This window comes from Hoplias malabaricus, chromosome 7 (assembly GCF_029633855.1).
Source record: "Hoplias malabaricus isolate fHopMal1 chromosome 7, fHopMal1.hap1, whole genome shotgun sequence".
Lineage (NCBI taxonomy): Eukaryota > Metazoa > Chordata > Actinopteri > Characiformes > Erythrinidae > Hoplias > Hoplias malabaricus.
Genome location: NC_089806.1, coordinates 12028290 through 12042776, shown reverse-complemented (window position 1 = coordinate 12042776; position 14487 = coordinate 12028290). Strand labels below are relative to the sequence as shown.

At 42.4% G+C, this 14487-nt stretch overlaps 1 protein-coding gene across 1 annotated transcript in view; it reads right to left on the bottom strand.

Annotated features, from left to right (window-relative positions):
- syne1a (spectrin repeat containing, nuclear envelope 1a) overlaps positions 1–14487 on the bottom strand; it is a 177173-nt gene that overhangs the window by 137439 nt on the left and 25247 nt on the right. Inside the window, exons 3-4 of the mRNA XM_066677827.1 lie at positions 5269–5364; positions 3598–3681 (exon numbers count right to left, since the gene is read on the bottom strand). Coding sequence (XP_066533924.1) covers positions 3598–3681; positions 5269–5364 — 180 coding nt within the window. The remainder of the gene's footprint in view (positions 1–3597; positions 3682–5268; positions 5365–14487) is intronic.

The following is a 14487-nucleotide window of genomic DNA, read 5'->3' as shown; positions in this document are numbered from 1 at the left end:
GACAGATAGAACTAAACAGAGATCTAAACAGAGAGAGCTTACACAGACTAAACCTAGACAGAGGGAACTTAACAGACTAATCTTAGACAGAGCTAAATAGACACCTGGACAGGGAAGAAACTAAACAGACAAAGGATGCTAAACAGAGTGAACTAAAACACACAAAGCTAAACAGACTAAACTTGGACACAGACAGACGTGAGACAAGAGAGATACAAAGACTGACTTGGAGGGCATGAGAGACAGACAAGACAGAGGCCGGAGAGCACCAAACAAAGGTGGAATGTCCAACAAAGGAGTCACACAGAGGAACTTAAATATACAACACAGACAAGGGACACCTGAAACAGATAATGAAGGGGCAGGATACAAATGAGAGGGTGAAGACATGAACAATAACAAACAGAGCCATGTGCAAGAGCATATGGCGGGGAAAACAGACAAGACAAGGACAGAACAAGGGCGTGACACACTCACAAACCACACTGCTCTGTTTTGCTTTTAAATTTAAATAATAATAATAAAAAATTAAAAAATAATTAAAAACAAAGGCTGGTATTTAGAAGCTTTTTCAGCAACAAGACAAATAAACTATAGCGGTTCCTTTCAGAAGCATTATACACTGCTCTACATGTTGCAGTATCACAGCATCATGAATAAATTAATAATAACAACATCAATATTAATTTAAAATTTAAAGAAAGAATTTTCCATAACTTAGACCCGTCTGATGTACATTTAACACACTACACACATGCAGCACACAATACCATACACACACGACCTGCAAGACTGACGCTACAGTGCAACAAAATAGCAAATCTCTACATTGGATTAAAGCACAAAGTGAGGAACAGTTTGAAAGGGATAGTGAAAGGAATAGAGGGTAGGGGGAGAGAACGAGAGAGAGAGAGAGAGAGAGATAATAGGTTGTGATAGAGGGGCAGAGTAGCTGGGGCTCAGCCGTCTATCTTCTCTTCAGAAATGAATCCTCACCTACTTAAGAGGCTCAGTGTAGCCCCATTCACAGACTGGCCACACATTCACTACGGGACTAAATGAAATTTCTGTGTTGTACTCCTTGGAGACGGGATACTGAGAGCTACCTGCTGTGTGAAAAGGAGCCCGGACCAAAAGAGCCCTGATAGTTTACAGTGTAGCAGCAGATATGGCAGCATCGATAAGCTTTATCTGGCTCGTGTGCTCCTCATAGACTGAGGAGTTCAGGGACTTATGGAAATGGGCTTGAGGAGTTATTGGAATGAAAATCAGGAGGCAAAGATTTACAACCTCACAGCTACAGATTTACACTCAACGAATACAAATGTCTTCCTTCTGCACTCCAGTCCACACTCCATACAGCATCATGATTTATCTACACAGGCCCCAGAGCATGCTCCGAGCTGCTGGATATCCACAACAGATCACACGTACCATTCATTGGTCATGAACATACACACCAATATCTGTTGAAGATATTAACCCTTTAAACCCCAAGATCTGTACGTGTGTCTACATAATCGATGAAATATATCAACGTTTTAATCGTGTAAAACTTATTTTACTCTTGTCAAAGAAATACACCTCCCTCTGCTCTGTTAGAGACAATTGCAATGATTATAAAATGAATAAGACTTTAACACAGTCTCTATATTTTTCTCTGTAATAAAAATAATATTTATAATACAGGAGGTCCTCGGGTTACGTCAGTCCCGAGTTACGACACATCTCCCATTTACTGTATAAAGCCTTGTTTCGACTTAAGTGGTTTTGCGTCGTAAACGTCATAACGCGAACTTCGTGTTTGGTGTGCGCGGCGGAAGAATACACAGTTATGCGGCTTGGGACCGAGGAGGATAGGTGTTAGGATAGGATAAGTGCTTACAGTATGTTATTTACGTACAGTACGTACGTATGTTCCGACTTACACCGAAAATCGGTTTACGACGCGACGTAGGAACGGATCAACGTCGTAAGTCGAGGACCCCCGTACGTTTAATTTATATAGCGCCTTTCTCAAACTCCAGGACACTTTCAAATGGATAAACAGTGAAAAAAAACACTTATATGATAACAATGAAGGCCAAGGCTGTATGTCTCTGTTTTATCTCTCTATGTTGTTATTTATTCTTCTGTGAGAAACACTATTTATGAGCAATGCTTTCATTGTTTGTCTCAGTGGAGGGGGCTTTTCTTAATCAAAGCTAAAACGTCAGGTATGTATGGGAATTGCGTCACAGTGGCGATCTCAACATAAGAGACCTACATGTTTGACTTTGTACCTTTGTTTTCACTGAGAGCTGAGAACCAGGTACAGTCATTACCTCACAAACATGTCAGTACACTGCTGTGTTTGAAGCTGAAACCTATTCATTTGCTCTTTAAGTAGCTTTTGTTAATCCAGTAGCCACCAAAAGTGGCTTTTCAATGGGACGAGAAGTTTGCTCAGTGTTTCTCAACCTCTATAACATGCAACAACTTGGGCAGTTTGCCTCGTAGCCAGTGTAATTAATGAGTAACACACCAAATGATGTAATAAGCTTGGGCTAATTAGTCAAATTCCAAGATCAATGGGGGATATTCTGTAATAAGTCAGAAAATAAAGCTAACTGCTTAAGTTCGTCTCAGGATTTAGGAGTACAGTTACGATGCCTGTGTGTTTGAGGGGTTAGGTATATGTGAGTGAGTAAATTTAACAGAAAATTATTTAATTTAATAGGTATACTGGGCAATTTCACCAGAGTGATGTTCTGTGTTATTGCTATTCACCTACTTAGCTACTGGAGGTTGCGTATCCCATATCCCAAACAGTGCACTACAGCGTTAATCAATGTGGCCTCCAGTGGCCATGCACATAAACTACAACAACAAAGCCGCTCCGTCCCAGAGTGCAGTTTTCCAACACATTACATTAATGTTTTTTAATTATGCTCTTCATATTATTTAACAATATGTTAAAAAATTAAATATAATCCTATAACTGTATCTTTAAACAGCATCTATGAATTAGACTTCCCAACATAAAAGCAGCTCCTGCTACAGGTAAGGGCTCACCAAGGACATAAGAATGTATTTATTATGGCTACAGTGGTCTTTAGTGACTATTCTGTGGGCACAGCACTTTTAATTTTAAGAATGTACATGAAAGCATTATGAATGTTCTTTTGTGTGTATTTTATATACACACTCAATGTGAATAGTTTTTCTTATGGATGTTATTTTGAGCCACAAGGCAGCCCACACCTCTCAGGTCAAGTACATGGGTTTGACTTGTATTCATATTCATGTTCTTCATACCCCTGAAAGCAGGCTGAACCGAAATGCTAAATAAATTGGTTTGTATTTTCTGCATGTCTCAGGAGTTTCTCTTCTACAGTTTGCTCTCTCTCTCTCTCTCTCTGCCCCACTCTACTCCCCCCACCCCTCTCTCTCTCTCTCTCTCTCTCTCTCTCTCGGGATGAAGAAAAAGAGTGAGGGAGGGACATCAGAGGGAAAGAAGGAGGTTAGAAGAGAGGAGGTCATGCAGGTCAAGCTGAGTGGTTTTGACCTGGAGCGTTTCACCTGAGCAAAGCACTCTGGGACAAAAAGCTCACTCACCCTCCTGCCCTCCAGGAAGCGCAAGGCCGTTCCCACGTTGGCCAGCCAGTGAATCCTCCTCAGCTTCCGGCCCTGTTCACATGGCTGCAGGGGGCAGGGATTGGAGAGAGGGGGTTGAGCATGTGGAGGAAACAAAAAGAGAAAAACAACATTTCTCAACTTCCAGAGGTTTGTAGAAAGACAAAAAAAAAAGACGGCCAGAGACAAAGACCAACAGCAGTGGTGAAGTGATAAAGTAGTCAGTAGTTTGGTATATATATATATATTATTCTTGATTTTATTTGAGGATGATACTATACAGGTTTCAAACCATTTATTGGCGGTATAGCAGTATTACAAATGAACTTACGCTGAAATGAACCTACAGAATATTCCAAATAGCTAAAAACATGGGTTATATATAAAAAGAACAAAAGTAGATAAGTACTATTTACGTTTTCATATTTGTATAGTATGAACAGTTCCTTTCCCTGTGTTTGTGCTGTGATGTACTGGGCAGGGTGTTCCAGTGCCATTGTAAATGCTGTTGGCGGTTTGCCAGGCTAAATATTACTCAATAACAACTCGGTATAGTAGTTGGTAAAGCATAATGGGTATCAGCCCTCTCTTCCACACAGACTGGCAGCATTATGCTTTACCAACTACTACACCAAGCTGTTATTGAATAACACGTTTTAATACGACAGGAGATTCCATACAGTAAAAGGCACTGTAAAATCAATATTCATTATGATTACAATTAATGTGAAATACATTAAACATGAGGACAAATGGGGCAATAGCAAACAAACCCAGAGCACTCTGTGCCACTCTGTAGCATCGATTGTTGCAGAGCAGCACACACACCTCAGGCAACACTGGCCTTTTGGGACCACTCTCATTCTCACTACGTGTGTGTGTGTGTGTGTGTGTGTGTGTGTGTGTGTGTGTGTGTGTGTAGCATGTGTTAAGGGCAGTTCTATTTAAAGTCTACATTGTCTAGACTTTGTCTGCTGGGCTGTTATGTGTTTTTTGTTTTTTGGCTTATACCTTCATGCTTATTTATTATTTATTTTTAATTCATTTACATTTACTGGATTTGAACTAAATTATTAATTAATTTTAAATATTACTTTTCCTTCTCAGACATGTTCTTTCAACAAATCAATCCCTTTTCTTTATCAACTCCTCTAGATGGTAAATAAGGGTCACCCTCAGTTGTATTCTGAGGTTAAATAATGAGCGATTGATTGTTATTAAATGTACAGTCTCAGTACACTGATCCACAACCAGTGCAACACACATCAACTCACATCAGTGTCACTGCAGCACTGAGAATGAGCCGCCACCCAAATCATACCTGCTCTGTGGTGGTCCTGACCTTTGAAGAGCAAGGTAAAAGGGGGCTAACAATGTATGCAGAGCAATTAATGGACCAGTCTGGAATTGTAGACCTACACAGTGCTCCTGTATAGTCAGAGAAGCTGAAAAAAAGGACAATGAGTGCAGAAACAAGGGGACGTTTTTTGTCTAATTGGTGTTTCCATCAATATTTACAAAGAGAGAGTGAGAGCATTAGTGTGTGAATCATACACAGAACCTTGGTAAGACATTTTATGACAGACCTGTTGTCTAAGACAGGTAAATTAGTAAACAGAAAACAACAGAGGAGTAAACAGAGCATTTTTTTACCAGTGGGTGTCCAGACAGCACTTCCAGGAGAGCCAGCAGCATCACTCCATCTTTAATATCCTCAAACAGATCCTTCACCACCAGCGGAGGATCCCTCTGCACAGTAAATACACGATCAGACAGGGTTCAGAAACTGAGCTGCAGCAGATCAGCACTGGTGTTTAAACAGATTACACTGTGGACGGAGCTGAACATGAAAAGTGAACACAGCCATGAAGAACATTCAAATACAACATTTTTTGTTTGTTTGTTTGTTGTCTTTTGGCATTTTGTTTTATACAAATAAGTGAGAAATCTCGGGCGGCACTGTGGTGCAGCAGGTAGTGTCGCAGTCACACAGCTCCAGGGGCCTGGAGGTTGTGGGTTCAATTCCCGCTCCGGGTGACTGTGCTGAGTGTGGTGTGTTCTCCCTGTGTCTGCGTGGGTTTCCTCCGGGTGACTGTCTGTGAGGAGTGTGGTGTGGTTTCCTCCAGGTGACTGTCTGTGAGGAGTGTGGTGTGTTCTCCCTGTGTCCGCGTGCGTTTCCTCCGGGTGACTGTCTGTGAGGAGTGTGGTGTGTTCTCCCTGTGTCTGTGTGGGTTTCCTCCGGGTGACTGTGAGGAGTGTGGTGTGTTCTCCCTGTGTCTACGTGGGTTTCCTCCGGGTGACTGTGAGGAGTTTGGTGTGTTCTCCCTGTGTCTGCGTGGGTTTCCTCCGGGTGACTGTCTGTGAGGAGTTTGGTGTGTTCTCCCTGTGTCTGCGTGGGTTTCCTCCGGGTGACTGTCTGTGAGGAGTTGGTGTGTTCTCCCTGTGTCTGCGTGGGTTTCCTCCGGGTGCTCCGGTTTCCTCCCACAGTCCAAAAACACACGTTGGTAGGTGGATTGGTGACTCAAAAGTGTCAGTAGGTGTGAGTGAATGTGTGTGTGTGTGTCTGTGTTGCCCTGTGAAGGACTGGCGCCCCCTCCAGGGTGTATTCACAGGGTGTATTCCCGCCTTGCATCCAATGATTCCAGGTAGGCTCTGGACCCACCAGGACCCTGAACTGGATAAGAGCTTACAGACAATGAATAAATGAATGAAAAATTGAGAAATCTAAGATGTGATGAATTATTGTGTAGTGCCAAGATATTTGCCACATGGAGAGCAGCAAATACAATGATCTCATTCACTCAGACGAGGGTTCAATTCCCAACTCGGCAACCACTTTATAAAGATTGTCTGTTATATATTAATATAAATCAATAGAAAATGTGTATGTGTTTTATTCATCCATTTTATACTTGCCTTGAAATTTGTGATTTGTTAAAGTATATGTTTTATAAACTCTCGCCACTTTCATTTTTAAATCATTCAGAAGGAGGGGAGATATGTTTTGATGAATGGCATTAACACTGTTACGAGGAGTAAAGTCTTCAGAACACAGCGTGTGAACACTGAGGCCAGTGAGAAATGTATAAATGGAACATGAGTCTAGGGTTCCTGTTTTTAACCAAGTGATAAAGAACCACTTTCGTCAGAGCTCTCAGGTTGGTGGTTGTGGTCAGCAGATACAGCGTTTAATACAATCATCAAGTCTACTAAGTTGTCTAAAACCCCAGGGGAAAACTGCTGATTCTGAGAAGAGACGAGACAGACAGACTGACCTGATGTAGCCTTTCCCTCCACTAATCCCCAAACCTCTCTCCACTCTCACACACACAGCCAGGATTTCTCTTAAGACACCAGTCACATGAGTGGGATTTGGAAGAGAAAGCAGCCGAGTGGCAAAGTCATTCACGGGGAGATTAATATGAAAGTGAGAGTGGGTGGTGGGGGGTGGGGGAGGGGGTGTGGAGTGGGGGATTGAAAACAGGAAAGTGAGTTAAAAAGCAACTCAACTAGAGAAGAGAATAAAACTGAGGGAGTGTCTGAGCAGTGGTGATAGAAACTACAGGAAAGTGGAGGAAAAAGGCAATGACCTTAATTACAGTCAGTCTGGGAGGGAGGGAGAGAGAGAGGGAGAGAGAGAGAAAGAGCAAGAAGGAAAACAAGAGTGAGGGTGACCTTAATTAGAGTCAATCAGGGAATCTGGGGGAAAAAAAGAAAGAGAGACAAAGAGGGGGGATAAAAGAAAATGATTTGGGGAAAAAAACAGATACAGAAAACCAAAAAGGATGAAGAATGTGTGGAGAGAGAGAGAGAGAGAGAGAGAGAGAGAGAGAGAGAGAGAGACAGAGAAACAGAAAGAGAGAGAGAGAGAGATAGACAGAGAGAGAGAGAGAGAGAGAGAGAGAGAGAGATAGACAGAAAGAGACACAGAGACAGAGAGCGAGAGAGAGACAGACACAGAGACAGAGAGAGTGAGAGAGACAGACAGAGAGCAATCCAAGAATGAGACTGGCCTTAAAATCAAGTCAGTCGAGAGAGACAGACAGAGAAAGAGAGGCAGAAAGAGAGAAAAAGAAAGAACAAATGAAAGAACAGAGTTAAAGGGAGACAGAAGGGGAAGAGAGACATGTTTTTTAAGATTAGCCTAATTAAGCACTTCTGAGACCGAATGGAGGAGGGGATGACTATGAAAAGTCCAATTAGCTCCACAATCATTTGGAAACTAATTGAAGTTAAATTCGAGTAATGGGAGATTACATTTTTAAAAAGAAGCACTCTGACTAATTGTGCAACTGAGGGAAAATCAAACTGAACAGCAATGAAACATCTACACAGAGACAGAGTGGAGGCTTAAGCTAATGACATGCGCCTGGTCCTAATTGATTGAAATTGATTGTCAGGGCTGTCACCAAGGCGTGCAATATTCATTCAGACGGTGAACAAAGGCTCAACACTGAACTGTGCGGCCATCAACATCAGGCCACAATATCATTATTATTACAATCACTTCAGTACCATCCACCACTTCCAATCTCACTTGGAAGAGTCCTTGGACTAGACACCTAATGCCGGATTTGCCTCCCACATTAACTTGCTTAAAACTGCAAGTCCCTCGGGTTAAGATCATCTGCAAAACGCCATTCCCACCTGCACAGTAACCCATGTAAAAGATCTGGAGTTTACCCGGCGGAGCTGTATGTGTGAAATTGTAGAAAGACTGTTTTGAATTATCCTGGCGCTACTAAGAAGCTAATACTTAGGGTATAGACTTGAAAGAAACAAGGACTGTAGGAATTCGAGGGTGGCCTACTGTGGTTTAGGGGTTAATTGTTAATTGGCTTCTCCAAGGCTGAACGCTGTGGCAGAGGGAATACTCGGCCTGTCTTGAGCATTCTTGCTGCTACCAGTGTGTTGTATTTTTGTTGGGTTTCAGATTCACAGCAGCTGGAATCAGTGTGTTCATTAGTGTTAAAGCACGCTAATGGTCTGTTTGAAGCCTCTTAAATTGGGCAGTGCTCTCTGCCTGCGTCAGGCAATGATACGCAGGCCCGGAGAGGCCTAATGGGGCTCATGGCCGAGTGTTTAGTGGTTAACTAGGCTCTTACAGCTGGATATCTCTGAGAGCACTCGCCTCAGCGCTCAGCGTTCTCTTTTTTGGGTGCTGTGAGCCACTCAGCCCGGGGTATCTGTCAAGCACGTGAGAAATGGGTTCATCCACAATATTGGGCGTACCGTAATTAAGCCCTAACCCAGCCTAAGAGGATTTGTCAAAATCCAAATGGAGGGTTCCCTCTCATGCGTGCGCTCCCTTCTATCTCCCACACACACAGACACGCATACCCCCGCCCCACACACACACATCCTTCCCCCTCCTCTCTGTAGTGCCTAATCAAGTGGAGGCTCTTAGGCAGATGAAGGCATGGGTCCTGCCTCTCTGCCTGTCCTTCAAATTCACTCACACACTTAAAGAACCGGTCTTGTTAGAAATCAACACAATTTCCCACAGCAGTCGAGAAATGTTTGATGCCGGAAGTTCGTGAGGAAACACTTTTTATTGGTTAGTACAGTGTAAAGATTAACACCACTGCACTCTATTTCTTAGAGTGGGCTTCAGTTCTCAGCCTCAGCAGCACAGTCCAATAAACCAGTGAGTGTCCTTGGGTAAGACCTCTAACGCTGAAGTAGCCAGCCAGTATAAGAGGAACAAAATTGAAAATCGCTCTTAAGGCAAACTCTTATATGGGTTCAGACTTTAATGCACAGTCTGTAATTACTAATACATTTACCACGTTAGGGGAAACAAAGAATGTCTCTGTGAAAGAGGCTCCAGTAATTTAGCGTCTGATTGGGTTTGAGAAGTGAGCATTCACTAATCAGATCGCTTCATTGCTGATCAGTGCTAATCAATAATCTGCACCAGTGCAGCACGGTTTAATCCCTGAATAGCCTAAGAGTCCATATATCGGTCCACACTTCCTTTTCTCTCACTTAACTACATTACTCGCACTGACAAAAAGAGATACACTGAATTTATTTAATTAAAATCATAGAGAAGGTAATATTTTACATTAATCTGCAATGAAAATGAATAACGAGACATATAACTTTGATATTAAGAGTTTACTTTTTGAACATGTCTAGGCCGTATCTGTATACCTAACTTTCAAATATAAAGAACATTCAGAACATTGTTTTTTTTGTTTTGAAATATACACAGGGCAACACACACACTCACACAATCATACCTACGGACACTTTTGAGTCACCAATCCACCTACCAACGTGTGTTTATGGACTGTGCGAGGAAACCGGAGCACCCGGAGAAAACCCACGCAGACACTGGGAGAACACACCAATTCCTCACAGACAGTCACCCGGAGGAAACCCATGCAGACACAGGGAGAACACACCACGCTCCTCACAGACAGTCACCTGGAGGAAACCCACGCAAACACAGGGAGAACACACCAACTACTTACAGACAGTCACCCGGAGGAAACCCACACAGACACAGGGAGAACACACCACACTCCTCACAGACAGTCACCTGGAGGAAACCCACGCAGACACAGGGAGAACACACCAACTCCTCACAGACAGTCACCCGAAGGAAACCCATGCAGACACAGGGAGAACACACCACGCTCCTCACAGACAGTCACCTGGAGGAAACCCACGCAAACACAGGGAGAACACACCAACTACTTACAGACAGTCACCCGGAGGAAACCCACACAGACACAGGGAGAACACACCACACTCCTCACAGACACTCACCTGGAGGAAACCCACGCAGACACAGGGAGAACACACCAACTCCTCACAGACAGTCACCCGAAGGAAACCCACACAGACACAGGACGAACACACCAATTCCTCACAGACAGTCACCCGGAGGAAACCCACACAGACACAGGGAGAACACACCAATTCCTCACAGACAGTCACCCGGAGGAAACCCACACAGACACAGGGAGAACACACCAACTCCTCACAGACAGTCACCCGGAGGAAACCCACACAGACACAGGGAGAACACACCAACTCCTCACAGACAGTCACCCGGAGCGGGAATCGAACCCACAACCTCCAAGCCCCTGGAGCTCTGACTGCGACACTACCTGCTGCTCCACCCATAGTTTAATTACATGAATATTTTAAAAACTAATCAAATTTACATTGGATTCGCATCTGCCCCCTCCAGGGTGTGCTCCCGCCTTGTGCCCAGTGATTCCGGGTAGACTATGGACCCACCGCGACCCTGAATTGGATAAGGGTTACAGAGAATGATCGAACGACTGGATTGGCATCTTGTCAATACTGAGTACCATGTAGAGGTACTCCCACAGTCCAAAAGCCCATGTTGGCAGATGGATTAGCTGTTCAAAGCTACCACCAGTGTGTGTAAACGTGTGGTCCCTGTGGACTGGCTCCCAAAAAAAAAAAGTACTAATGAACGAACAAATCCTTGTTTTATGTCTACGTTTTTGTCTAATAACAGTTGGCAAATATGCAAAGGATTATTTTCCATCCTCAAATCAAGATATTCCTAAAGAAATACATCCTCTAGTGCGTGTGTGTTCTGTGTGCGGTCGTAAATTCCAGCATATCTGACCGGGCTCTGGTCTAGAACTGTCTGTACTGACGTCAAACATCACTTGATTTGGCTTTTGAGGATTAAAGTGAGTGCTCAGTAGGGATCTCTGTCTTCATTCTGACACTATAACAGTAATACAACATGAACACATCGCTCTGAAATGATACAGCGCTGACAGTGAAGCGTCAGATGCGCAGAGACACGGCAGTGAGCTGACAGACTGTCGGCTCCTCAGCTCTGCGCTGTTGTTCATGGTAATGTTCTCATCCCTGCCACGGGAAAGCTTCAGCTAATGGGAGTCTAGTAATTGACCAAATATTAATTTGAACCTGAATCCATTCAGTAATCCTCCTTTGTTACCTGCAGAGGGAAAGAGAGACGTGGGAGAGAGAGAGAGAGAGAGAGAGAATTGGAAGGCTCCTCATTATTTGTTATCTTAATAACGTTAATGATTAGACTTGTGCCTTTAGGCGATGCATTAGAAAGATGGAGATTCACAGGAGATGATTTGCATCATGTTTGGGGGGGGGGTTAGAGGGGGTAACAGATGGACCTCTGAGAGGTAACTAAAGCAGAAAGTCACCTCTCTCTCTCTCTGTCTGTCTCATGACCTTATTCCCTTTGTTTCTTCATTCTGTAACATCCTAAACACTGGGTTTTACTGCTAGTCATCATCCTTAAAACCACACACACACACACACACACATACATGTTTATTTTTAGCATAGGAAAAAAATGTTAAGGAATATACACTTATAATAAATGATTTTTGTTGAATATTTTTTGGTAGTGTGCATGAATTGTTGTCCTTATCCTCTTTATTTTGTCCATGCTTTACACCCCCCGCCCCCGATCAGATACAGACTCATTGGGTGAGATATCAGCACTGATGTTGGGGTCTGAAATGTCACACTGGCCATAAATAAAATAAAATAATAATAAAATAATAAAATAAAAAAAGCAGAATCAACAGTTTCAAATAAAAAAAAAAACAAAAACAAAAAAAACACCCTCTAAATCTTACTGCTGTTCTGGATGTATACCACCCGCTAGAAATGGAAAACTGCAGCAGTAGTTAGCATTACGGTACGAGTCACTGTTAAACTGCATAATACAAGGCAAACGTATTACTGTTCTGTCAGTAACAGGTTCCAAATAAGATATGGAATGTCTTATACAAGTTTCAGTTTAATCTGGAACAAAGAAAATAAATAGAAGAATGTGCATTGTCATTAGCTTAGTGCTAACATTATCCTCTACAAATGCTAACAAGAATTAGCATGAAATTAACATTTTGGTAGTGGTGGGGTTCTGTGAAGAACTCATTATTAAACAATATACAATTTTATGCATAATTGATGTCTTTAGTGGTAATTTACTACTCTACACGAGAGCATGCACTGCACAGGTTCATTGAGGGCTAATAAACTAGATTAATTTGAAATTCAAAAGGATGCACTGGGGTATTAACTCATCAAAATGATTGCCTTCACTCTGGGGCGAGGTTTTCAGTGAATACACTCAAAAAAAAAAAAAAAAGAAGCCAAAACATAATTATGCCTCACATTTCCATTCCTTAGCAGCAGCATACAACCTGTTTTACCTCAAAACACAATTCAGATTTCAGTCTAATTGTAAAATAACTCCATATGTACAATAATTTAATATAGGGACTGAATTTGTACGGCTCTCAAACTAGCGAGCAAAAATGTACCCAATGGCTTTGTCCTTCAGCGAGACATTTCTATATATAACTGTGTGCAGAACTGCGGTGGACACTCTTGGCCCCGCTCACCACGTGCACTCTCGAACAGGTAAACACTCAAAAATGCTGTCCCCATGGCAACGGCAGTTTTGTGTAGGACGAGGTTAAAGGTGCAGCAGACAGCGAGGGGAAAGCAGCAGGAGGCTCAGTGATGGAGGCCAAGATATCTCACCAGCACAAAGAATCCTCCACAACTGATAATTTCACTCATTTAACTCAGTGACTCTTTAAAGAAGCCTTTATCGGAGACAGGAGGGAGTTCTTTGATCTTTCTGAATAATCATTTCATCCCTACACTCACATGTCTGACACAGGCTCGCAACCAGACATCACTGACCAGCATCATCAATATGAACAAAGACCATCTAATACAGTAGAATGTCCTTTGTCATTAATACGTTTTGTTTAATTTACTGAAATCCTATGGAAAGAAAAAAGGACCAGTTTGAGGAGATCTTACGTATTAGTTCTAGTGAAGATATACAGTGGTATGAATACATATGGTAAACACTGTTAGCTACTTTAGATACCCTGGCTTCAGTTCACTGCTGGGTCAAACTCTAATAAAGAACATACTCTATTGTAGGGTGACCAGACGTCCTCTTTTACCCGGACATGTCCTCTTTTTTAGACTTAAAAAAATGTCCGGGCGGAATTTCACAAACGTCCGGGATTTTGTTTTTTTAGAGCTTACATAGAACTTCGAGAAGTTTCGTTCACAAACTAGTCCCGCCCTCCCCTACTCCGATTGGTTCGCTTGAGTGAGAAGGGGGCGTGGTGAAGTAGCCTAAAATCTTCTGATTGGACGGTGTGACTGGAGAGCTACCGTTATTGGTCGATAACCTTCTCTGTAAACATTTAATTGGTCAGTCTGCCGAAACGTAAGGCCCCTCCTTACAAATCTAATACAAGAAATTGGTAATTCTTGTATTAGATTTGTAACTAGACAAGGCTAAGGTTATTTTCCTTATCAATTTTTCACTTTCAACTTAAATGTCATTTTAGGAACCAATTTTCACATTCAAATGTTTATTTCCACCTTAAATGTGTCCGTTTACAAGGCTAACATTGCTATTAAACACCTGCTCTGTATTTTAAATTTACGTTCATTCATTCATTCATTATCTGTATGCTCTTACCCAGTTCAGGGTCGTGGTGGGTCCAGAGCCTACCTGGAATCATTGGGCGCAAGGCGGGAACACACCCTGGAGGGGACAACTTTTTGTCCCAAATTAGAATTTATTTATGTATTTTATTTACTTTAATTTAACCAGGCAATTCATTAAGAACATATTCTTACTTACAATGGCAGCCTGGCAAGCAGCAAGGTCAACTTGAGGAAAGGAAGTATGAAGTTAGCTTTTGAAAATATGCCCGAGACATCTGTATGAGAAAAGCTATGGTGGCACTGGAAAACTAAGCTTCCCTACATGCACTTGTTTAGAAACAATTAATTTCCATCTAGGCCACTCTTTTAGAGACCAATGATTGGTATTCTCACTCTTCAGGT